Source organism: Macaca mulatta, chromosome 3 (genome assembly GCF_049350105.2).
Source record: "Macaca mulatta isolate MMU2019108-1 chromosome 3, T2T-MMU8v2.0, whole genome shotgun sequence".
NCBI classification, from domain to species: Eukaryota; Metazoa; Chordata; class Mammalia; order Primates; family Cercopithecidae; genus Macaca; species Macaca mulatta.
The window spans coordinates 100,343,033-100,370,338 of NC_133408.1; the positions used below are offsets into that span (position 1 = coordinate 100,343,033).

A 27,306-nucleotide genomic window follows, 5' to 3' on the forward strand; every position below is an offset into this window, starting at 1 on the left:
TTGCCACTCCCTGCTCCTTTCTATTAAATACTTCTGTTTATCTGCTCAAACTGTGTTCTATTCAGACTCATCATTTTCTCATCGTTTCTGAACGTAGATTTAGTTCAAGGCTCATGTAAATTTTTCTTTCAAAAAGTTCCCCTGAGTAGCACAGAGAATCATGTTTTGTTTCTAGAGTAGTTAGTATTTTCCTCTGTATTGACAAACATTGTAGTCTGTCTTAGATTATTGGGTTTTTTTGTTTAGGTTTTTGTTTTGTTTTGTTTTTGAGACAGGATCTCACTCTGTCACCCAGGCTAGAATGCAGTGGCGTGTTCTCAGCTTACTGCAACCTCTGTCTCCTGCGTGCAAGTGATTCTCATGTCTCAGCCTCCCATGTAACTGGGATTACAGGCACGCCACCATGCCTAGCTAATTTTTGTATTTTTAGTAGAGGCAGGGTATTGCCAGGTTGCCCAGGCTGGTCTCGAACTCCTGACTTCAAGTGATTCGCCCGCCTTGGCCTCCCAAAGTGCTGGGATTACAGACATGAGCCACTGCGCCCGGCCAGATTATTGTTAACTGTGAACTCTGTTCATCTTTTTTGCTCAGTTGTGAACCTACTGATTTAAAGTTACCCCTAAGCAACTAAACATGGCAAGAATTCAATGTCTTTTAAATGAATTCAATTTATTTGTCTCCAGTAAGAAAATAAGAACTGGCTAGGCACTGTGGCTCACGCCTGTAATCCCAGCACTTTGGGAGGCCAAGGCCAGTGGATTGCTTGAGCCCAGGAGTTCGAGACCACTCTGGTCAACATGGTGAAACCCCATCTCTACTAAAAATACAAAAATTAGTCGAGTGTGGTGGTGGGTGCCTGTAATCCCACCAGCTACACAGGAGGCTGAGGCACGAGAATCACTTGAACCCAGGAGGCAGAGGTTGCAGTAAGCTGGGATCCCACTACTGCAGTCCATCCTGGGTGATAGAGCGAGACTGTCTCAAAAAAAAAAAAAAAAAAAAAAAAGAAAATAGGAGCACTTATCCAGGTCCAAACAGCCTCTGTGTTACTCTTCTCATTGCCTCCTCACCAGCCTTCTGGCCTCTTGATTTAGACTGCAGAAAACAACAGAAATTATAACCTAGAAGCAATCTAGGAGCAATAGCTCTGTTTCTCATAATCGTATAGTTTTAAAGCAGGGTTTCTTAACCTTGACATTATTGACATTTTAGACCAGATGTTTCTTTGTTGTAGGCGCTGCTTTGCGTGCGTATGTAGGGTGTTCAGCAGCATCCCTGACCTCTACCTGCTAGATACTATACTTGAACCCTCCCTCCAATTGTTAGCAGACTTTGCCAAATATCCCAGGGCAGGGGTCAGGGGGTGGGGGGTGCTGCAAAATTGCCTGCAGTTCAGAACTACTCTTCTAAAGTATCTCTATAAGGTATCTCTATAAATATTCTACAACTAATACTAATACTACAACTAATACTCTTCAACTCCACTGCTTTTCCACAGTATCCACGGACTTCTCCCCTGTGCTATTCTTAGGTTTCCCGCCCTCACCTGTGAAGATTCCCTACGCTCATTCCCTTCAAAACCTGGCTCAGTTCCCATTCATCAGTAAAGCCTTCCCGGATTAGCCCTATCTGCCCTCTGTCCCTTGTTATTGTGAATTGTACATCATTTTATAGCTCTCTGAACATCTGTGCTTGGTGGGATGTATTTTGATGGAAGTATATATCCTGGTAAAGTCATTTACTATTCCCCCCCTGTTTGCCTGACTCTCCAAGGCAGAGCTGTCTGAACTGAATGCTTTTGTATCCTCTGTGGTACTGCATGTTCAGGGCATTCATTCATGTATTCGTCATATATCATCATGGGCACTGATTATTTACAGAACACTGGGCTTAGGATTTGTGGCTTTTAAGATCTGGTTCCTTAAGGAGCTTCCATTTTAATGGACTGATAAGACATATTTGCAAATATATATGGTATAGTGCATGCTGACAGTACTATATGGGCCAAAGCCTTGGAAGATGGGTAGGATTTCCTTGGGCAAACAATGTTAGGCAGAAGGAGGGGAAGGTTTCCTTTCCATAAACAGGTTTTTGCCTTCCAGCCTTCAGAGACGAATTCGAGAGCCTCATGTTCCTGCCTTTTCTTTTGTCACTAAACCTCACTCACAAGCAGCTGTCTTCTCTTCCAGATACCTTCTCATAGGCTCTTTTCATGGGCAGGGGAGATATAGCAGCTCCTTTATGATCTTTTGCGTTGCATGCTGCTTGGATCTGTCATCAGGTTCATTTCTGGAGAAGGCAGGCATGTATATTTATTTGTATGTGCACACAAATTAACCTGGTCCCAGGATTAAATGGGACCAAATTTTGGCCTTACTCCGGTTTGAAAGAATTTTATTGTTATTTAGTCTCAGCACCCCAGTTTCCAGGGCTGCTGTAGACAGATGTGCAGGTTGTATACTTTACAAGCATATCTTGCAGCCATTATGGTTTCTGGCAGGCTCTTTTCTCACAAGTAGCAAGGCAAGAGCTTGAGTGGATAAAGCACACTCCATCACCACTGAAAAGTGTTAACTGGTAGTGTCCTTTTCATTGATAGAAAGACTATACATCTTATACTTAAGGGAAAATTTCAGCAGTCATTGATGATCCTAGAAGCTTGATAGATTGGTAAAGTTGGGAAGTATCCCAGTCAGAATTATTTTTGATCATTTTAACCCTCTGGTCTGCCAGGAATAGGGAAAGTTGCAACAGCCAGCTAATTTAGCCTATGGAGTATTGTCCAAACAGTTCTTGGTTGAATAATGTTTATTCATTCACTTGTGGTGGGAAAACTCGGGCTACAAATGTGAACATGAATGCTTGTTTTAATAGATGGTGTTATTGTGCTGCACAGTGTCCCTGACTTTCAGATATTTAACTCATAAAGTTTACAGCAACACTTAACCGCATCTGGATTTCACATTGAATTGGGGAAAGCCAGCATCTCACTGATTTGCACTGACTTCCCTGTAATGGAAATTATGGCTTGGGAAAAGTTTCAAATGACGTGTCTATAAACTAAGGAAAAGTTGATCCATTCAAAGGCTGGTTACGTGCAATTGTAGAGTTTTTTTTTTAAAGGGCCATTGCCAACAAGAATTATTTGTTTCAGCAGCTGAAGTAAACTAGCCATGAATTAAAAGTTGGTCTTTGTAAATTGTTGATGCAACAAATTCAGTCTTCAAAGTGGACTGAAAGTTGCAACCAACAGAACTACGGGGCTTTTAAGAAAGTATAAAAAAGATTATCTATACGGAGTCCAGTGTTACAACTGGATGGTAGCAATGAAATGTCTTTAGAGGATGAGCAGCATTTTTAATAGTCCAAATGCTGGCCCAATAAGACTTAGGATGCAGGGCTTCTGGTCCTAGCCCTGCCAGTACCGGGTTTGTGTAAGTAGACATGTCACTTAACCTCCCAGGCCTTGATGTGTTTGTTCCTTCGCTCGTGTCTACCTGCCTTCCTTCCTTCTTCCCCCCATTCCTCTCTTCTTCCCTTCCTTTTTTTCTGTCCTCCCTCCCCATTTGTTTGTTTTGGTTTCTCTCATTCACGTTTAAGACTTTTCCTCCAATGTCTAGAGACAATTTCTTGACTGTTCTTGGCTCATATTTAAAACCAAGGCAGGCTGACCTCGGTGGCTCATAACTGTAATCCCAGCACTTTGGGAGGCCGAGGCAAGAGGATTGCTTGAGGCCAGGAATTATTTTAGCCTCCAGTCTACCTGAAATCTGTGAGTATGCAAGGGACTGTGCAAGGAGTAGTCTAGGGCAGAAAACAGTGTCATAATCTCTGTTGGTGCTGTGTTTGGCCCTACCCTGCCCTGCTAAAAAAAAGTTGAAGTTTGAGTTTATCTTCCTGTCACTTCTTAGTGATATGAAAGAGGTTGAATGTTGTTATGTGGCTGTTGACAGCCATGTTATAGAAATGCTTATTCTCTTGCCAAATTACAAGCTTAAGGAGCCTCATGTGGTTATGAAAAACCAAGTATTCCATAGACCATTTGCTGAGGTGGATTATATCTCTGGGCAATTGTAACCAATGTTCTAGTTCCAGATTTTTATCGGCACCATAAACGTGTGCCGTGGCCATCTCATTTCATATTATATTCCTTCGTGTAGCAATTTATCATGTTCAAAAAAATTCTGAACAATGTGGCATATTATAAGGAAGTTCTTCCTGTTGGATTTAGTAATGTTTAGTGAATAGTGTTACTCTTTCCAGTTTGTTCTGATTGTATCCCTTCTGCCCTCATATAATCCTCATGAGGAGTATGTCATTGTGCAGGACCTGGGGATCTGTCCTGCTCTGAAAACCTACTCTCTTTTCTCTCTCTTCCTATCCTGTGGAGAGTTTTTAGCATCAGACAGTTACATTTCTGTCAGGGAGGGAGAAATAGTGAAGGCAGCTATTATACTTTTACTGAATGTGAAGTGCTCAACAGCATAATTAAATCCGTAAAATGGTGAGTCATAATCCCCACACACCAGCCAGCCAGGAAGCAAGTGACAGAACCGACATTTATTTGTGACCAGCAGCTGATGTTACTCCTCCGGTGGCACTGGTGCAGGCCTCTCCTGATTTGTGGGTACCAAGTGCCTAATTTCATTTTAAGATTTCAACGCTTTAATGGATATTCTAAAGGTTGCCCAAGGAAACATTTAGTTTGAAAAGGAGATTTGGGGACCCGGTGGATGTCTGTCAAGAAGTTCTGCTGTCTTGTTGGTTACCAGAGTACATTCTAGAGAAAGTAGAATCCTACCTGAGGTGCCTCCAAATGGTTTTTTTGTGATGGAGAGGGTGGTGTTTGAAAGCTTCCAGAAGTCTGTTTCCCACTTACAATTTGAGGATGTGTGAGCCTAGGTCTAGAATAGGTTATGGAAGATGATGAAGCAAATTAAGAAAACAAAACTTTAAAACCTTGCTTTGCAAATAAAGTGCTAAACATTCTTGATTTTTTGTGAATCAAGATTACAAGATGCAGTTTGTGTGATCAGCAGGAGCTGACGCCATTTATTTGAGCATCAAAGTTGTAGACTTTTATATAAGATACTTCCTTCCTGTTTTCCAAAGAGGTTCTAGAGCTTGAGGAAGGAAAAGGATAATATAAATGTATCTTTGTACACATATACATGGGAAAAAATAAAAATCAAGGTAGTCTGGAGAGGTAATATTTAGAACATTTAGAAATTATATAATTTGAGAACAAAGGAAAGCTTTAGAAGATGGTTTGTGGGAATATTGTTAGGTTGGGGAATGTCAGTTATAGGAATGAAGACAAGCAAAAGATTATAAAAATGTTTATGGGCCCCTTTTCCCCTTTATACACAAATTTTAGACTCTGAATGGTGCCCTTTTCTTTCAAAATAATACACCTTATTAAATCATGCACCAGATACCTCTTTGAAGGATGGTTTTTAGCAATTCAAGTTAAGGCCCCTGTGTCAAAAGCAAAGCCCTTTAATCGTCAGTACCTAAACTTGAGGTGAAACTATTTTGTGAGCACTTGAGAAATTTTCTGCATTACCCTATTCTTTCTTATCTTCCTCCTTTCTTTTCATTTTCATGGTTTTTATCTCTAATTTCTTGTTTCTTACCTCGTTAAGCACCTAGAAAGACCTTGTAGGATTGGCATGTCAGTCACCATTTGCACACATGGCCCACCCAGCATACCAATGTGCCATTTCTTTGGACAAAACACCTTTCCCTGTTGAACATTGTTCTACTGACTCCTCCAGCGAGGATCTTCCTCTCAGAAGCATGGATGTATGTTGGGATTACAGCACATTTAAATGAGTGTGAATAAGAGTTGCATGTGAAAACTGCGTTTCCCCTTGAAGAGTGGTTTTCTTGTATTTAGAGAACCACTCCTTTTATCACTGGGCCAGAGATGGAGGATAGCCTCAGTTGCATATGTACTCATTGTAGGAGGGAGGAAGCGCAGAGCTACTGATCTGTTCTCATTTGCACTGCCAAAACCTTCAGACCCGACTCGATGGAGCCATTCAGAGAATCTTTGTCTCTTGTGTCAGAATTTGGCTTTCAAGGACCTGCAGTGGCAAAGACCCAGGAAGCAGGATTTCTGAATAGTGTCTCCCTGAAATTCTTGGCATAGAAAAAATCATAAAGTGAACATGAGATTCTTAACTTTAACACCACGAATAAAACCGGTACTACTGTCCAGTTTTAGTCTGGGAGTTAAAAGCATTGTAAATTGATTTTTATGCTGTCATTGTTGCCACCCGTGTTCTCTGCCACTGTATCTCCTTCCCTCCCCCCATCACCTGTTCATGCACTTTGGAGTTAGTGGACATAGCTTACATCTACCATGTGCAGTAAACACTTCCTGTGCAAAGGTGCTGGAAACAACATCTGTCATTACATCAAAGAAGGGGTTACTGCCAAGTGCAGCTGTAAGGTTTCTAATAATGAGATAGTTTTAAGTGGGGTTATAATGAAGATAAATCTATGTGAAGTCTATGAACCTTTTTCTAAGAAAACAAAATTGTGTGCTTGTTTTCTTCCTATGTCCTTATTACATAAACATTGTTTATGCATATATTTATACAGTCATTTCTCTATGTGAGAAGTTTGAGAATACATTTCTGGTTGTGAAAAGTATCTTCTTGGTGCTGTGCTGGAGAAGCACCATTATAAAGCGTTGCTATGGTGTTGAATTCTGTCTCTTTGAGGGGAAAAGTCCTCTGGTGAATGTAGTGTTTGTTGACTCTGAACCAGTATGAGAATTTCTGATTGAGAGTCTAGAAAAGTTATAATAAACTCATACATTTTAAAAAGAGAAGAACTGCCCTCCAGAATATGAATCCAAATGCAGAAAAGTGTTTCGTGAACAAGAACAATACTCAGTAGATTTTCAAATTGATGGAGCTTTCCAATGGAAACTAATTTGTTCCAGCATTGAAGTGAGCATAATTAACAGAGACTTTCTTTCTTAGGCCGATTAACCACCAAAAACCATGCCAACATTGTAACTGTAAGCAGTGAAAACCAATATTTATGAGGGGGATTGTGCAAGAGTTTCTGTGACAGATGGACATTTTATCACTGTTGATGTTTGGAATTCCCTTGAAAAGTAATGCAATATCTTGTTATTTATGAATGAATGAACAAATGATTGTGCTTTGCCGACTGAGTTTGCTTTAAAAAGTGGTGTACTAAATTAATCTTTTTCTCTGCTTAGCCTCTGTTACTTTGTGTTAGGTAGCTTCATATATTCTAATGCAAAAATCTAAAAAAATCATAATTTTATTTTTATTACAGATACAGATCCACGGGTTTTAGAAAAACAAGAATTACAGCAGCCAACCTACGTTGCCCTGAGTTACATTAATAGGTAAGCCATTTTCAGAATTTATACCAACCTCGTATCTGCCGCTTATTGACTTTTTAAACACGTCTTTTTTAACAGAGTAGAAAAATGTTTTCAATCTTAAAATATTTGCATGAAACTATTTAAAAGCAACCTGTGTATGGAATGCTCTTGTTTCTTTGTTAGGGAGAAGTCAAATTGTAATGCTCTGTGCATATGCTGCAAACATGACTGATTTATAAGCTCATTTTGGAAGTATTTTATATGCATAGTTAGAATATGCTCTTTTGATTTCATAGGACGGTTTGGGAGATTAATGGATTTATGTTCGAGTGAACCTTTTAAATCCTGAGGTGAAGAAGTACTTTATGAATTCAAAACATTGTTGTAATATCAGAATATAATAAATTGAAATAATTTAGTATCAGAAAGTTATTTAGTAGCAGCTCATCTTTTAGTAAAAACATTCTCAACAACTGACCCCATCTGTAAAGTAACATAGTTTTTACTTAAACTGAACGTGTGAGCCCAACTTTAGAGCACCATTTCAAACTTGATATATCAGGCCTAAAAGAGGACTTAGTGTTTCAGCCAACTCAAATAATTAAGGAGACAGTAATATTTGGAGAGAAACTGAAATCAACTTAGGTTAAGAAAACATACAGTCCCAAAGCAAAAAAGACAAAGTAAAAGCAAAACTCGTTTTTAATGAGAATGAGAAACTCTCTGCTCATAATTCAGGAAATGAATTTCTATTGATAGGTCTTTTAATAGTAGGTGAGGAGTGTTTTTAGTCTCTTGGTACCAGAGCTGAGGTTCGGGGTCTGAAGTGGAAAGCTGGGAATGAATTATCTGTACTGTTCCATTTGAGTGCCTTTTTAGAAAACTTATTTGATTCTTGCCCAGATAGTGCTGTGAATTAGAGATACCTGTTGTTCAGTTTCAGGCTCTTCTATGAAACATGTTTTTAAAAGGATTTATGGACAGAAATATCTATTTGCATACCTCCCTTGGATTTCTTGCTTATCAGCCTTCCCAAGAAGTGGGATGGAATATCTGCAGTTTTTAATTACCCATAATATTGGACATGTGTTAAATAGAACCTTCAAAATTACATCAAATGAAAATAAAGACATACAGTTTTCTGGGTTTCTTACAGAGTCAGTATTGTTTTCTGTAATTAGCAAGGGTTTTGAAATTTTTTAATTATATATTAAAGTTATATGAATTAATATAACTAATAATATTAGCCTCCTAATATTGGAGAATATGATGAACAGGCATATAGATTAATTATGGTACTGAGTAGGACTTGTAATACTGTGACTGTCACTTTGGGTAAAATATGTCACCTATGTGTATACAAATTTGTGTAATACTAAGCCATATTCTAATAAGAATCTGTGAAATTTTCACCTTCATTATTTGTGTTTATATTGTCAGCCATGTTGGACAGCAGGTAGCTACTAATTATATAGGAGTTTTTATTTTATTTTATTTTATTTTTTATTTTTTATTATACTTTAAGTTCTAGGGTACATGTGCACAATGTGCAGGTTTGTTACATATGTCTACGTGTGCCATGTTGGTGTGCTGCACCCATTAACTCGTCATTTACATTAGGTATATCTCCTAATGCTATACCTCCCCTCTCCCCTCACCCCATGAAAGGCCCCAGTGTGTGACGTTCACCACCCTGTGTCCAAGTGTTCTCATTGTTCAATTCCCACCTATGAGTGGGAACATGGAGTGTTTGGTTTTTCTGTCCTTGAGATAGTTTGCTCAGAATGATGGTTTCCAGCTTCATCCATGTCCCTGCAAAGGACATGAACTCACCCTTTTTATGGCTGCATAGTATTCCATGGTGTATATGTGCCACATTTTCTTAATCCAGTCTATCATTGATGGACATTTGGGTTGGTTCCAAGTCTTTACTATTGTGAATAGTGCCACAATAAACATACGTGTGCACTTGTCTTTATAGCAGCATGATTTATAATCCTCTGGGTATATACTCAGTGATGGGATGGCTGGGTCAAATGGTATTTCTAGTTCTAGATCCTTGAGGAATCGCCACACTGTCTTCCACAATGGTTGAACTAGTTTACAGTCCCACTAACAGTGTAGAAGTGTTCCTATTTCTCCATATCCCCTCCAGCACCTGTTGTTTTCTGACTTTTTAATGATGGCCATTCTAACTGGTGTGAGATGGTACCTCATTGTGGTTTTGATTTGCATTTCTCTGATGGCCAGTGATGATGAGTATTTTTTCATGTGTCTGTTGGCTGCATAAATGTCTTCTTTTGAGAATTGTCTGTTCATATCCTTTGCCCACTTTTGTCTGTGTGTTTGTCTGAGACGGAGTCTCGCTCTGTTGCCCAGGCTCGAGTGCAGTGGCGCAATCTCGTCTCACTGCAACCTCCGCCTCCCAGGTTCACGCCATTCTCCTGCCTCAACCTCCCGAGTAGCTGGGACTACAGGCACCCGCCCCTGCGCCCAGCTAATTTTTTTGTATTTTTAGTAGAGATAGGGTTTCACCGTGTTAACCAGGATGGTCTCGATCTCCTGACCTCATGATCCGCCCGCCTTGGACTCCCAAAGTGCTGAGATTACAGGCGTGAGCCACCATGCCCAGCCTCCTTTGCCCACTTTTTGATGGGGTTGTTTGATTTTTTTCTTGTAAATTTGCTTAAGTTCTTTGCAGATTCTGGATATTAGCCCTTTGTCAGATGGGTAGATTATAGAACTTTTCTCCCATTCTATAGGTTGCCTGTTGACTCCGATGGTAGTTTCTTTTGCTTTGCAAGCTCTTTAGTTTAATTAGATCCCATTTGTCAATTTTGGCTTTTGTTGCCATTACTTTTGGTGCTTTAGTCATGAAGTCTTTGCCCATGCCTATGTCCTGAATGGTATTGCCTAGGTTTTCTTCTAGGGTTTTTATGGTTTTTGGTCTGACATTTAAGTCTCTAATCCATCTTGAATTAATTTTCATATGAGGTGTAAGGAAGGGATCTAGCTTCAGCTTTCTATATATGGCTAGCCAGTTTTCCCAGCACCATTTATTAAATGGGGAATCCTTTCCCCATTTCTTGTTATTGTCAGGTTTGTCAAAGATCAGATGGTTGTAGATGTGTGGCATTATTTCTGAGGGCTCTATTCTGTTCCATTGGTCTATATCTCTGTTTTGGTACCAGTACCATGCTGTTTTGGTTACTGTAGCCTTTTAGTATAGTTTGAAGTCAGGTAGCATGATACCTCCAGCTTTGTTCTTTTGGCTTATGATTGTCTTGGCAATGCGGGCTGTTTTTTGGTTCCGTATGAACTTTAAAGTAGTTTTTTCCAATTCTGTGAAGAAAGTCATTGGTAGCTTGACAGGGATGTCATTGAATCCATAAATTACCTTGGACAGTATGACCATTTTCACAATATTGATTCTTCCTAACCATGAGCATGGAATGTTCTTCCTTTTGTTTGTATCCTCTTTTATTTCATTGAGCAGTGGTTTGTAGTTCTCCTTGAAGAGGTCCTTCACATCCCTTGTAAGATGGATTCCTGGGTATTTTATTCTCTTTGAAGCAATTGTGAATGGGAGTTCACTCATGATTTGGCTCTCTGTTCGTCTGTTATTGGTGTAAAGGAATGCTTGTGATTTTTGCACAGTGATTTTGTATCCTGAGACTTTGCTGAAGTTGCTTATCAGCTTAAGGAGATTTTGGGCTTAATCTCCTTAAGACGATGGGATTTTCTAAATATACAATGATGTCATCTGCAAACAGGGAGAATTTGACTTCCTCTTTTCCTAATCGAATACACTTTATTTATTTCTCTTGTCTGATTGCCCTGGCCAGAACTTCCAATACTGTGTTGAATAGGAGTGGTGAGAGAGGGCATTCCTGTCTTGTGCCAGTTTTCAAAGGGAATGCTTCCAGTTTCTGCCCATTGAGTATGATATTGGCTGTGGGTTTGTCATAAATAGCTCTTATTATTTTAAGATACGTCCCATCAATACCTAGTTTATTGAAAGTTTTTAGCATGAAGGGCTGTTGAATTTTGTCAAAGGCCTTTTCTGCATCTATTGAGATAATCATGTGATTTTTATCTTTGGTTCTGTTTATGTGCTGGATTACGTTTATTGATTTGGGTATGTTGAACCAGCCTTGCATCCCAGGGTTGAAGCCCACTTGATCATGGTGGATAAGCTTTTTGATGTGCTGCTGGATTCGGTTTGCCAGTATTTTATTGAGAATTGAGAATTTTTGCATCGGTGTTCATCAGGGATATTGGTCTAAAATTCTCTTTTTTTGTTGTGTCTCTGCCAGGCTTTGGTATCAGGATGATGCTGTCCTCACAAATGAATTAGGGAGGATTCCCTCTTTTTCTGTTGATTGGAATAGTTTCAGAAGGAATGGTACCAGCTCTTCTTTATACCTCTGGTAGAATTCGGCTGTGAATCTGTCTGGTCCTGGACTTTTTGGTTGGTAGTCTATTAATTATTGTCTCAACTTCAGAGCCTGTTATTGGTCTATTCAGAGATTCAACTTCCTGGTTTAGTCTTGGGAGGGTGTATGCGTCCAGGAATTTATCCATTTCTTCTAGGTTTTCTAGTTTATTTGCGTAGAGGTGTTTATAGTATTCTCTGATGGTAGTTTGTTTCTCTGTGGGATCTGTGGTGATATCCCCTTTATCATTTTTTATTGCGTCTATTTGATTCTTCTCTTCTTCTTTATTAGTCTTGCTAGCAGTCTATCAATTTTGTTGATCTTTTCTAAAAACCAGCTCCTGGATTCATTGATTTTTTTGAAGGGTTTTTTGTGTCTCTATCTCCTTCAGTTCTGCTCTGATCTTAGTTATTTCTTGCCTTCTGCTAGCTTTTGAATGTGTTTGCTCTTGCGTCTCTAGTTCTTTTAATTCCAATGTTAGGGTGTCAATTTTAGATCTTTCCTGCTTTCTCTTGTGGGCATTTAGTGCTATAAATTTCCCTCTACACACTCCTTTAAATGTGTCCCAGAGATTGTGCTATGTTGTGTCTTTGTTCTCATTGGTTTCAAAGAATATCTTTATTTCTGCTTTCATTTCATTATGTACCCAGTAGTCATTCAGGACCAGGTTGTTCAGTTTCCATCTATTTGAGCGGTTTTGATTGAGGTTTTTTTTTTTTTTTTTTTTTGAGACGGAGTTTTGCTCTTTTTGCCTAGGCTGGAGTGCAATGGCATGATCTCGGCTCACCGCAACCTCCGCCTCCTGGGTTCAAGTGATTCTCCTGCCTCAGCCTCCCAAGTAGCTGGGATTACAGGCATGCGCCACCATGCCTGGCTAATTGTGTATTTTTAGTAGAGACGGGGTTTCTCTGTGTTAGTCAAGCTGGTCTTGAACTCCCGACCTCAGGTGATCCACCTGCCTCGGCCTCCCAAAGTGCTGGGATTACAGGCATGAGCCACCACACCCGGCCTTGACTGAGTTTCTTAATCCTGAGTTCTAGTTTGATTGCACTGTTGGTTATAATTTCTGTTCTTTTACATTTGCTGAGGAGTACTTTACTTCCAACTATGTGGTCAGTTTTGCAATAAGTGTGATGTGGTGCTGTGAAAAGTGTATATTCTGTTGATTTGGGGTGGAGAGTTCTGCAGATGTCTATTAGGTCTGCTTGGTGCAGAGCTGAGTTTAATTCCTGGATATCCTTGTTAACTTTCTGTCTTGTTGATTTGTCCGGTGTTGACAGGCAGGCGTTAAAGTCTCCCATTATTATTGTGTGGGAGTCTAAGTCTCATTGTAGGTCTCTAAGGACTTGCTTTATGAATCTGGGTGCTCTTATTGGGTGTATATATATTTAGGATAGTTAGCTCTTCTTGTTGAATTGGTCCCTTTACCATTATGTAATGGTCTTCTTTGTCTCTTTTGATCTGTTGGTTTAAAGTGTATTTTATCAGAGACTAGGATTGCAACTCCTGCTTTTTTTGTTTTCCATTTGCTTGGTAGATGTTCCTCCATCCCTTTATTTTGAGCCTATGTGTGTCTCTGCACGTGAGATGGGTCTCTTGAATACAGCACACTGATGGGTCTTCACTCTTTTTCCAATTTGCCAGTCTGTGTCTTTTAATTGGAGCATTTAGCCTATTTACATTTAAGGTTAATATTGTTATGTGTGAATTTGATCCTGTCATTATGATGTTAGCTGGCTATTTTGCTTGTTAGTTGATGCAGTTTCTTCCTAGCATCGATGGTCTTTACATTTTGGCATGTTTTTGCAGTGGCTGGTACCAGTTGTTCTTTTCCATGTTTAGTGCTTCCTTCAGGAGCTCTTGTAAGGCAGGCCTAGTGGTGACAAAATCTCTAAGCATTTGCTTGTCTGTAAAGGATTTTATTTCTCCATCACTTATGAAGCTTAGTTTGATTGGACATGAAATTCTGCATTGAAAATTCTTTTCTTTAAGAATGTTGAATATTGGCCTCCACTCTATTCTGGCTTGTAGAGTTTCTGCCGAGAGATCTGCTGTTAGTCTGATGGGCTTCCCTTTGTGGGTAACCCAGCCTTTCTCTCTGTCTGCCCTTAACATTTTTTCCTTCATTTCAACTTTGGTGAATCTGACAATTATGTGTCTTGGAGTTGCTCTTCTCAATGAGTATCTTTGTGGCATTCTCTGTATTTCCTGAATTTGAATGTTGGCCTGCCTCGTTAGGTTGGGGAACTTCTCCTGGATGATATCCTGAAGAGTGTTTTCCAGCTTGGTTCCGTTCTCCCCGTCACTTTCAGCTGCAACAATCAGACCTAGATTTGGTCTTTTCACATAGTCCCATATTTCTTGTAGGCTTTGTTCATTTCTTTTTACTCTTTTTTCTCTAAACTTCTCTTGCTTCATTTCATTCATTTGATCTCCAATCACTGATACCCTTTCTTCTAGTTGATCGGATTGGCTACTGAAGCTTGTGCATGCGTCATGTAGTTCTTGTGCCATGGTTTTCAGTTCCATCAGGTCATTTAAGGACTTCTCTACACTGTTTATTCTAGTTTGCCATTCATCTAATCTTTTTTTAAGGTTTTTAGCTTCTTTGTGATGGGTTCAAACATCCTCCTTTAGCTCGGAGAAGTTTGTTATTACCGATCGTCTGAAGCCATCTTCTCTCAACTCGTCAAAGTCATTCTCCATCCAGCTTTGTTCCATGGCTGGCGAGGAGCTGCATTCCTTTGGAGGAGAAGAGGCGCTCTGATTTTTAGAATTTTCTGCTTTTCTGCTCTGGTTTCTCCCCATCTTTGTGGTTTTATCTACTTTAGGTCTTTGATGATGGTGACATACAGATGGGGTTTTGGTGTGGATGTCCTTTCTGTTTGTTAGTTTTCCTTCTGACAGTCAGGACCCTCAGCTGTAGGTCTGTTGGAGTTTGCTGGAGGTCCACTCCAAATCCTGTTTGCCTGGGTATCACCAGGAGAGGCTGCAGAACAGCAAATATTGAAGGACGGCAGATGTTGCTGCCTGATCCTTCCTCTGGAAGCTTCGTCTCAGAGGGGCACCCAGCTGTATGAGGTGTCAATTGGCCCCTACTGGAGGGTGTCTCCCAGTTAGGCTACTCAGGGGTCAGGGACCCACTTGAGGAGGCAGTCTCTCCGTTCTCAGATCTCATACTCCATGCTGGGAGAACCACTACTCTCTTCAAAGCTGTCAGACAGGGACATTTAAGTCTGCAGAAGTTTCTGCTGCTTTTTGTTCAGCTATGCCCTGCCCCCAGAGGTGGAATCTACAGTGGCAGGCAGGCCTCCTTGAGCTGTGGTGGACTCCACCCAGTTTGAGCTCCCTGGCCACTTTGTTTACCTACTCAAGCCTCAGCAGTGGCAGACGCTCCTCCCCCAGCCTTGCTGCCACCTTGTAGTTGAATCTCAGACTGCTGTGCTAGCAGTGAACCAGGCTCCGTGGGCGTGGGACCCTCCGAGCCAGGCACGGGATATAATCTCCTGGTGTGCCGTTTGCTAAGGCCATTGGAAAAGTGCAGTGTTAGGGTGGGAGTGTCCCAATTTTCCAGGTACCGTCTGTCATGGCTTCCCTTTGCTAGGAAAGGGGATTCCCCGACCCCTTGCACTTCCCGGGTGACACGATGCCCTGCTCTGCTCCATGGGCTGCACCCACTGTCTGACAAGCCCCAGTGCGATGAACCCGGTACCTCAGTTGGAAATGCAGAAATCACCCGTCTTCTGCGTCGCTCACACTGGGAGCCGCAGTCTGCAGTTGTTCCTATTCAGCTATCTTGGAACCTTCTCTATATGGGAGTTATACTCACTAAAGTAATAAATATTCTGCCAAGCATGGTTTGGGACTACAAAAGAAGTCAAAGAATAGGGATGGGGCCACATACAGAAACCACCAGAGAACTTGAATCAAGTGCGGTAGTTTGGCATAAACTGTCAGTAGGATGTGCTGGAATTCTAGAGTCAGGGCATGATCAGTGGGTGTGAAATTTCTTGGATAAGTCATCTCAGAGAAAGTGAGTAATTTTTAAAATAACATTTTATTGTTATAGGCATTATAGAAAATTAGAAAATATAGTCAGACAAAAATGTAAAAACAAATTAAAACATCACATTCCCACCACCCAGGTATCACTGCTACTAAAACTTTAACTCATATTTTTCAGATCATTTTATAAAAATACATAAATATATAATTTTTAATCAAGAGCTGTACATACTACTTCATAATCTACTCTTTTTAGTCATTCATCTCTACTTTTCCGTTTCATTAAATTTAAATCTTATCTAATACACAGATTTCTAATCTAATATTCAGATTTCTCCAGGTGGTCTAAACATGTTCTTTATAACTGGTCAGTCTAGTCTAGGATCCCAATTCAGAGAATCACATTGCACGTGGATATTTTCTCCCTAAAGTTTTTTTTTTTTTTTGATCTGGCACAGTCCCTTTTATTGACAATAACTAGTTGAAGAGATAGGCTAGTTGTCCCACAGAATGTTTCTACTTTCTGAATTTTCTCTTGGTTGTTTCCTCTAGACGTCAATTGATGGGTTCCTCTGTCTTCTGTATTTACTGTAAATTAGAAATTAGATCTGGAGAAGATGGGTCTTCAACTGGGCACCTCATTGTAATTACAAACCTGAGAAAATAGGGAATTTGATGGATCAAATTCTGGCTGGGAGAGAAGTGGGCATGTATAGTGGATCAGTAAGTTTACCAATTATTTTTAAGTGAAGAGAAAGATTGAGTGGAAGGTTGCCCAAGTTACTACTACCTCCACTCATACCAGATTTCTAGTGCCATATGCCAGAGCATAAGTTTATGCCAGAGCATAAACTTACCACACAATAGGCACTTTGGATATGTATCTGTAGGAAAGTAGTAAATGAAAGAGAGTGCCAAGCAACAGACAACTACTCACCTGGCCATGGTAGAAAGATGACCAAAAGGAATCTTGGTGACCTTTGATAAGAGAAAGGAAGCATGCAGTATCAAAATTCAGATGAAGCCAGTATGCATTCAAGATGATAGTAATACGGGTTAACTCATGTGAAATAAAATCAGCTTGACAGCAATAGGCTAAATATGACAGAAGATAATGCTTTAAAAAAAAATGAGGTTTATACAAATAAGAGATTTTTATTTCCTCTCAGGGGAAATAAGCTCTAATTTTTCTGAGCAGTGAAGACCGGAAAAGAATGATGATTTTCTGCTCAGATATATGTTTAAACAACCTTGATAGACATTTGGCCGTCTCAAAATTGAGATGAAACTTTCTTTGGCAATAACACTGACTAATCAATCAACAGAGGGTTAGGTTCCTTAAAATGGAGCTAGCTTTTTGGATTATAAAAGAAAGAAGAAAACAGTTAAGTAAAAATTGTTGCCTTTATATACCTATTTAAAATTACTCTACACTCTTGAACATAATATGTTGAACATAATAGATATTTACAGATAGGAAAAAAACCTTTGATTTTCTTAAAAGTGGGCTTTTTAATGACGTAATGGTCATCAGCTGGATTTTGGATTTTGCATCGAATCTGCTGCAATGCTATATGTCATACAACCTCTGGAAAACCCCATAGTACACCTGTGAAAAAATGAGAATGAAAAAGGCAAATGATAGTACACAGTGAGGCATTGGGTTCAAACCTGCAAATGATAGTACACAGTGGGGCATTGGGTTCAAACCTGCACAGTTAGGCTCTAGACTCTAACCACTGTGTAGCTTGACCTGTTGGGATATCAGAGTTGGAAGTTAAGTATTAGAGGATAGAAAAGTAAGAGGAGAATTTGAAAGAGTATCTAATATTGGAAAAATAGGGTAGGGCACCTGGGCAGAGGGAACAGACATAAAAATAATATCAGAATAATTGCTGTGTCGGCCGGGCACGGTGGCTCAAGCCTGTAATCCCAGCACTTTGGGAGGCCGAGGCGGGCGGATCACAAGGTCAGGAGATCGAGACCACAGTGAAACCCCGTCTCTACTAAAAATACAAAAAATTAGCCGGGCGCGGTGGCGGGCGCCTGTAGTCCCAGCTACTCAGGAGGCTGAGGCAGGAGAATGGCGTGAACCCAGGAGGCGGAGCTTGCAGTGAGCCGAGATCGCGCCACTGCACTCCAGCCTGGGCAACAGCGTGAGACTCCGTCTCAAAAAAAAAAAAAAAAAAAAAAAGAATAATTGCTGTGTCCTAGATAATTAGAGGTTAGCAACCTGATAAGATGAAACAGTAGGAGACTGAAGAAGCTGGAAACGCTACGAGAGAGGTAACCAGTAATTCCTATATGATAGATAGCTACCACCGAATTAGGTTGACTGTGCAAGGGAAATCCTAGCATAACAGGCCTCAGCTATAATGGATAAGGACACCTTAGCATCTCCAATCAATAGGAAAGAAAGGGCATAGCACCCAGGAACTCATCCTCCATCGTGACTCACCAGTGAGGCAGGGGATAGGGGAGCTGCAGGGCAAAGGCAGGTGAGTCTCCATAAAAAGGTTACTGAGAAGCATGGGACTGTCCCTCGGTGTTTCCTTCAGATTATTGTCAGAGTAGTTCAGGTAGCTTATAATAACTTGTCACTCCCCAGAAATGGATAACTGACAAAACTTAAAGATATGATCCTAGGGACAGTGACTCACACCTGTAATCTCAACTATTTGGGAGGCTGAGGTGAGAGGATTGCTTGAGCCCAGGAGTTCAAGGCTGCAGTGAGCTATGATGGCGCCACTGCATACCAGCCTGGGTGATAGAACAAGAACGACTCTGGTTTTTTTTGTTTTTTGTTTTTTAAAAAAGAGAAAGAAAATAAGACATGGTAATGTACATGGCCACAGCTGTTAATTATACTGTATTTTCTGCAAAATATGCTTTTATTAAAATAACATAAATTGGAGTTTCCAAATTAACTTTAACTTAAAAATACATATATAGCATTTAGTATAAGATGTAAAGAATTGTCATGCCTAGGCACAAATTGGCACCTTTTTATACTCGATTCTTTTCATTTACTACCTAACAAAAATATACTATGTTCTTACAAGTTAGTTACAGATCTACCCTCGTTCTCTTTGTAGCACTTCCTGCACTACTTGGTGTAGTAGTGGTAGGCTTGACCTCTAAAAGTGGTTTTTATTTAGCCTAGTATTTGCTGTTGATATTAGATAGCAAATTCTAAAATCTGTTTCATAGAACAATAATTCCAAGGGATATTCACCGGTTTCACATGTACTCTCACACTGTCTCTCTCTCTCTCTCTCCGGCCTTTCTCCCCCCAGACACACACACACACACACACACACACACACACACACACCCTCACACACCCTCACACCCTCACGCACTTACTCACAGTAGGGTACTGTGGTCTTTGTGTTTGGGAGATTTTGAGTTAAATGGTTTTCTTTACCCTACGATTTATCAGATCCTCTGCTATGCTGATAGGCATTTTAAGTCTCCAAGAGGAGTAATATAATTCTTATATGCACCTGATCCCAGAGCACTTTTTCTTGAAGCATCTGATGGGAATAGTGTTCTGTATATAGTTTGTGGTAATAGTAATATCACTAGAGTAGTATCACTTCCACCTACTTCCTCAACTTCCCCAAGGAACCCTGAAGCCTTTTATTCAGAATGGCTTTTTATTCTTTTTCTGATTCAAAAGGTAGAATACTCTTTTTACTCATCATCATCTTGGAAGAACAAGGACAAAATTTTGCCCTAATGGTATAACTCAATCAAATTATCCTCTTGTGCCTCTTTTAGTGGTATTCCCACCTACTTCTCATAACCTGCTCAGACACCAGGCTGGCTTCTATTAAAAATATAGCTTCCGCTTTTTTTGCTCAGAAACTATCACTGTTTTTCCCACATTTCCAATGTATTTCTCCTCTCTTTGAGAAGTAGAACAATGTAGTGGTTAAGAGTATAGGAGCAGGAGTCAGACTTGTTTCAGTTCAAATCTTGTCTCTGCCCCCAGAACACTGTCTGTCATATACAAGACTCTCAATAAGTATTTATTCAATGAATACGTGAATTTGTTTATGAAAGAATAAGAATGAATGATCTAAGAACTCGAGGGGGCCGGGCGCGGTGGCTCAAGCCTGTAATCCCAGCACTTTGGGAGGCCGAGGCGGGCGGATCACGAGGTCAGGAAATCGAGACCATCCTGGCTAACATGGTGGAACCCCGTCTCTACTAAAAAATACAAAAAACTAGCCGGGTGAGGTGGCGGGCGTCTGTAGTCCCAGCTACTCAGGAGGGTGAGGCAGGAGAATGGCGTAAACCCGAGAGGCTGAGATCCGGCCACAGCACTCCAGCCTGGGCAACAGAGCGAGACTCCGTCTCAAAAAAAAAAAAAAAAAAAAAAAAAAGAACTCTAGGGACACTTTTATGTGAAACCAGGAGCCACTACTGCTACTTGCATTGAGAGAGCTATGTGGAATGTTATTGCAACTTTTATTCAACATTCATATGGCATGGAGCATAAAAATATGTTAAATTGCCATCATGATTTCTCTCACCATAAACAACTGGACAAATGTACAACATAATGGTTTCAGGCTGTAGACAATAAGTAGTACAAGACCATGATCCCTGAGAGAAAGGAAGCTTTGGAGGTGAGCCCCATGGTCACCTACCTGGCCCTCACTGTCTGAGGACAATGTCCTTACTGCAATGGAGTAAGCTAGAGTCCAGGCACAGCGCAGCAGCTTCACTGAACTGAGGAAGCAGAAGTCAGAGTTGGCACAACTAAAGCCACTGAAATCTGCCTGTGTGTATATGTGTGTGGAGGGAAGGGGGGTGCAAGTGAAGATAAGGGATCTGTGAAGACTTTCCAAAAATCTGTATGAGGATCCTCCATGAGTCCATGGCTGAGGGTGGGTTGCTGTTGTTCAGGGTAAGACCGTGAGTCTTACCAAAGAGTGGCTGCCACAAGGGTGAGACTAGAATAGAGAAACCATGTTGCACTCCAGCCCAGCCAGTATGGAAACAATTTGTGGACATCTGGTCATTCAACTGAGATACCAGAAAGACTTCAGATTAGGAATAAGGACTTTGCTCTAAGGTATGACTTGCTCTAAAAGCACCCCAACGATCCCTAAAACCAAACCCACGTAAGATTGTCAGAGGAGACAGAATTTGGAGTCCTGACAAGTTAAAGGGTCTTGGGAAACATTTTGGGCTTTTAAGAGATGTGTTCTAATAAAGTATAAGTCTCGACCTTTGCAAGTTTAACATGATCAGCGTGAAATTGAACTGCCTGCTAGAACAAAACTCAGTATCTTCATAGGAATGGATCAGATATCACAATGTCTAATATATAATTAAAAATTACTAGACATGAAGGAAGTAGGAAAATCTTCCCTTAGACAAAACAAAGCAGTCAATAGAGATCTTTTCTGAGATAGCCCAGATGTTGGATTTAAGAGACAATGACTTCAGAGTAGCCGTTATAAACATGTTCAGGGATTTAAAGTAAAAATGTATGGAATAAGAGATTGTTTTGAATGAAAATAAAATCAGTCTGGATGCTTTTTTTCCTCCTTCTACCAGAATGTGAGCTGCTTAATGAAAGCTTTCTTCCTCTTTCCCACATTTCTTCCCACTCCAAAACCTCACCTAATCCTCCCAAACTCTCACTCTTGCTATTTCAGTTGGACTCATTTTTGCCAGATTTTAGTCAGCCATAGCCTCATAAAAAATGCTATAATTAGCTGAGTGTGTACTGGCCTTCTATTTTTTTAATACAAACAAGCCTGAAGCATTTGATGTTTTTTAAATCTAAAAGCAGTGACTTTTTTATTTTTTCATGAAACCACCTGTTTATGGTCTTCTGAGAGCAGTCATATTTATTACAGTACAAGGCATGCCTTCCTATTTTCCTCCCTTGTCTACTAGAACTAAGGTTCTGCTGTGTGCCCCAGCCCCAGACTGAAGTTTGTGGCCTCATACATGCCATAATAAACATGCTGCATGCTGTTTGGTCTCAAACACCAGGCATCGTGCTACCATTTTCTTACCCTATATTTTTATGGACATTAGTTGAAGAAAAGCTGAGATGGCTGCCTGCCAGATTTTCCTTGTAATATCTGTAACTTGATTTGGTGTGCTCATTGTGTTCCAGAAAGACCATATATTCTTGAGGGACACTGGGAAGCTGGAAGGACAACCCTTATGTGACACTTCGGCTTGCTCCAACAGAATTAGTTTGCATTGCTCACACAAAACACTTGGTAGGAGAGGTGAGTCTTGGCACAGTTGGGTGATGTGATTCATTTGTTAGGAACTGCACTTCCAGCAGTCTACAGTTCATTCTTAGGACACTCTGTTTTAAAAAGTTTGCTTATACAATTGAAATCACATCAGACCATTTTAAAAAATCTTTATGTCCACTCATCAGTATTTATGACCGATCTTCTTCTTATGCATCTTTGAGCCCAATTCAAAGCTGCTTTATAATTTTTCAAAATTTTTAAACTTGTTACAGGTCAGTGGAAATTCAGTGATACGGAAACTCTCTAGAAATAGACTTGGATTTCCTTTTTCTTTTTTACGTAGAAAGCGATGTCTTGGACTTTGTCATAAGCAAGACCTGCTGTACTTTCATTATCTCAAACTGTGAAGTTGACCTATTGACCAGAGGCTCCAGTGCTTCCCCTGCTGTGTCCTCTCCTGGGTGCCACATTTGCCTTGAGACCTCTAGGGTCTCAGCCCGTCCTTCCTTGACATGTGATATGGCTTAGATGTCTACTCCAAATCTCATGTTGAGAAGTAATCCCCAGTATTGGAGGTGAAGCCTGGTAGGAGGTGATTGGATCATGGGGGTGGAATTCTCATGACTGATTTAGCACCATCCCCTTGGTGCTGTCCTTGAGATCATGAGTTCTCACAGGATCTGGTTGTTTAAAAGCATGTGGCACCTCCCCCTCTTCTTGCTCCTGCTTTTAGTATGTGATACGCCCGCTCCCACTTTGCCTCGACCCTTGAATGAAAGCTCCCTGGCTGGGCGTGGTGGCTCACACCTGTAATCCCAGCAGTTTGGGAGGCCGAGGCAGGTGGTGAATCACAAGGTCAGGAGATCAAGACCATCCTGGCTAATATGGTGAAACCCCATCTCTAATAAAAATACCAAAAACTTAGCCAGGCATGGTGGCACGTGCCTACAGTCCCAGCTACTCAGGAGGCTGAGGCAGGAGAATGGCTTGAACCCCGGAGGCAGAGGTTGCAGAGAGCCTAGATCACGCCACTGCACTCTAGCCTGGTGACAGAGCGAGACTCCATCTCAAAAAAAAAAAAAAAAAAAAAAGCTCCCTAAGGCCTCCCCAGAAGCCAAGCAGATATTGGCACCATACTTATACAGCCTGCAGAACTGTGAGCCAGTTAAACCTCTTTTCTTTTCTTTATAAATTACCCGGTCTCAGGTATTCCTTTATAGCTTCACAAGAACAGCCAAACACAACTTGCCTTCACCCAGTTGCTAAATTCAACTTTGAATTTATCAATTAGGTTAATTCCCTTGTCCCCTTGACCTTGCCCACTCATCATCTCCAGTCCTCAGCCTCAGATAAACTTAATATGTGCCTCTCTACTTAGTGGCCACAGAGAATTGCTACATAAAAGTATATAGTGGGATGATTCGTCCCACTTCAAATGCAATCTTTCCAACCTCGGCTGGACCCTCAAGATTGACCTATAACAGTCTCAGGTCAAAACCTTGCTAAACTTACTGCAGTTCAGTTTGAAGTGTTTCGTACTGTACTCAAGTTCCTTAAGGAAGTCCCCATCCCCTTGTCGACAGTTGCTCTCAGTGCTGAAATCCTTTCTTCCTTTGTGCCCATTAGTTTGTTCTGTCCTGGTTCTTCTACTTCTTTGCCATGAAAGCAGTGGCCTCTCCCTAAGTTTTGTCTCTGGCATTTTGTTTTTCTGTCTGTATTTGTTCCATGCCTTGACCTTGGCTGTTAACCTATGTGGAGAAGACCCTAGTCCCATGCTTCGTTCAGCCCCCATTTTTAACCACCCCACTACCTGTGGGTTTGGGAATGTTCAGTACAGGCTCAGCTCATCTAGTGCCAGGCCCGTTATTTCACATCCTTCTCCAGAATGTCTCCTTTTTTTTTTTGATTCATATTATGTTTAATGGCACCCACCCATTCACTAGTCTAGGAAGCTTGGAATTAATTATATTCCAACCATTTCATTTCCTCACCCCTGTTTCCAAACAATCAGGCACCAAATGTATAACCTTTGCATCCTCATCGCCTCTTGAATGCTTCCCCTGCTCCTGTCCTTACTTGAAGCGCTGACTTCCTGTTTGGGATTGTCCCAAGAGTTCACTGATTACAACACCCAAAGCCATACAGCAAATGAATGCTTTCTCTGCCTCCATTCTCTCCACTGAAACCCTGTCCACCAGCTGCCATCACAAGATCTGTGGAAAGCATCAGTCTGTTTGTGCCGTGAATGAAAACCTTCCATTGTTTTGCCCTTGACTTGCAGCATCCTCCTTCTTGTCTCTACTTCTTTCTGGCTGTGATAATCCTGTTCTTCGAGATGGACGTTTAACACTATCTATATTACGAAGATTCCCCAGTCACTGAGAATAAATTGTTTAAATATTTGATTAAGTGCCTTTTTCAAAATTATACACCCCCTACCAGGCATGGTGGCTCACACCTGTAATCCCGGCACTTTGGGAAGCCAAGGCAGGAGGATCACTTGAGCCCAGGAGTTCAAGGCAAGCCTTGGCAACAAAGCAAGACCCCGTCTCTACAAAAAATTTTTAAAGTAGCTGGGCATGGTGGCATGAGCCTGTAGTCCCAACTGCTCAAGAGGCTGAGGGAGGAGGATCACCTGAGCCCACAAGGTCAAGATTGCAATGAGCTATAATTGCATTCTAGCCTGGGTAACAGAGTGAGACCCTGTCTCGGAAAATAATAATAATAATACACACACACACACACACACACACACACACACACAGTCCAGCCTGGGTGACAAAGTGAGACCACCATCTCTAAAAAGCTAAAATTTTAAAAATCGTAACATTAACACATTTGGCTATGACTGTTGAATAATATAAATTTTAAAATTGTGTACAAATATATTTAAGACTAATAGCTTCTCTCCTCTCTCCCTAACACCCCACTCTGCCCCATCCCAAGTTAATAAATGTTAACGTTGTGGCGGGTATTCCCCATGTGTGGAGATATGTACATATATATATATATATATATATATATATATAGCCCTGATTGGTTGTGACATTTTTTAAATAAAGTTGAGAGCCTAAAATAAACATCATATGTGTGTGTGTATATATATACACACACACATATATACATATATATGCATAAAATATATCTATTGCATACATATATGCATATATGTATATGTGTATATATCTCATTCCCCCCACACACTTTTTTGTTTTTCATGTAACATCCTTCCAGGTCAATAGAGAAAGATCTAAGTCATTCTTTTTAACAGCAACACAAAATACTATAATATGGATATATAATTATTTGTTTTACTATTAAGTGGTGGATATCCCAGTTGTTTCCAGGTTTGCTTGCATGTGTTTGTGTTTTTCACCACTAATGATAATCCTGCAATTTGGATTAATCCTTATTTGTTCTACGGACCTATATTTCTTTGCTTGTGTTTTTATCTTAGCAGGAGCTAAGTTGTAGCCTGCCAAAGGCTTCCTGTCACACTAGGAATAAAAGTGAAACTTCTTATCATGGCCAGCATGGCTTCTGCAACCAGGCATCCCCTCACTTCTCCAGCCTCAACTCTTACCCCCATCTCCCTTCCCCCAAAAGAGTTGTCGTTCCTGCCGCTTGAGCACACCCAGCTCAGGTCTGCTCCAAGGCTCTTGTCCTTGTTGGCCCTTCTGCTGGGATGCTCTCCCTCCAACCAGAGCTTTACACAGTTCATGTCCTCCCCTTCTCTTAGTCACTGGTCAGATGTCACCTGCACAGCAGTATCCTGTTCATCCCTCTCTGTGCCCTTACTCTTCTCTTCTGTTCTTCATAGTGCTTATCACTGCTTGAAATCACAGTTTATGTAATTGTCTTGTTGAGTACCTGTCTTTCCCTAAGGAATGTGGGCTCCATGGGGGCAGAGACTTTGTCCATCTTGGTCATTACTACATCCTCAGCTTCTAGAACACTGTTACACAGTAGGTAGTACACTGTTACACAGTAGTAGTAGCTCGATAAATATATTTGGGATAAATGCATGAGTAACAAGTTTACAGTTTTACATGTGTGTATATTGCATTGCCCTCCCATCATGTCTTACTAATCTTTCTATTTCCTATCTTTTCACACCTGATTGTATAGCAAGTACTTTGCACATGGTATGAAATTAAATCATAAACTGGCAAATTAAACACAAGAGATGACCTTGGAGATTTCCCTTCCACCCACCGTACACATTTACAAAATGACTCAAGGCGCTACACCTCTCTTATTTCATTTGGAAATTCAGATTGCTGGCAGTAATCTACTTGATTTATCATTTTCCCCTTATGTGCGGCACCTCAGAGTTAATTAAGAAGGCCATGAATCTTCCCTCTGTAGCTCTAGTGCATTCCCATTCGTAGAATACTCTCATATTGCTGAGACTGTTGATTTGGGACTCAAGTTGAAACATTACTTAATTTTCTCACATTGAGGTTCATTATGCTGAGCCTAAAGACTAGTCCTGTCTTTGAAGGCTCTCTCACTGGCAAGCTTTTAAATAGCTCTGTGTTCCCAGTTTCTAAATTACTTGTTCTCATTTCCTCCACTGTGGCCAAGACCTTGCCCATTGGCTCAAAGCAGTTCAGCTAAGTCAGCGGTATATCCCCTATAAGGCGCCCCCATCCCCAGCCAATGTGGACTCATCCCCAGAGCTCTCCCGTCTGGCCTGTGCAGAGGTTGTGTCCAGCGATAGCACTTTGAACTTAGAAGGAAAGGACATCTGCGTAACCATATCATCACAAACAACACCCAAAGCCATACAGCAAATGAAGACAGTCAAGTCTTCATTGACTTAAATCCTTGAAATACCAAAAATGAATTGTATTGAAATTAGGAAGAATGAAAGACACAAAATAGAAATTAATTCCCTTGTCTCATTGTTTCAATGCACACTGGCTTTTGTGGGGCACTAGACTGTGTACTTCTCCGTGTCATCTGAAATCTTCACGGTGACCCTGCATCATGGCTCTTAGCTCTCTTTGACACCTAAAGAAATGAATTCCCAGGGAGATTGTGGGAGCCCTTTGGCAAATTCGTGAAGCCTGTGGACTACTTCCCAAAATAGTGTTTTGGAATTAACTAAAACTGGTTAAACTAAGATTCATAAACTAAAATACGTAAGATTCCAAAGAAAACCAGTTACATTAAAATGCTGTTGTCAAAATAGTAAAATTACAAATTTGTGATACACTAATGTGTGCTTCTTTAGTAAAGCCTTAAATAAGAA

General features: G+C 40.7%; 1 protein-coding gene across 3 annotated transcripts in view; it reads left to right on the forward strand.

Annotated features, from left to right (window-relative positions):
- JAZF1 (JAZF zinc finger 1) overlaps positions 1-27,306 on the forward strand; it is a 346,283-nt gene that overhangs the window by 177,388 nt on the left and 141,589 nt on the right. For all 3 annotated transcript variants that reach the window (XM_077996985.1, XM_028845920.2, XM_077996984.1), the window contains one exon: positions 7,321-7,393. In XM_077996985.1, coding sequence (XP_077853111.1) covers positions 7,321-7,393 — 73 coding nt within the window. The remainder of the gene's footprint in view (positions 1-7,320; positions 7,394-27,306) is intronic.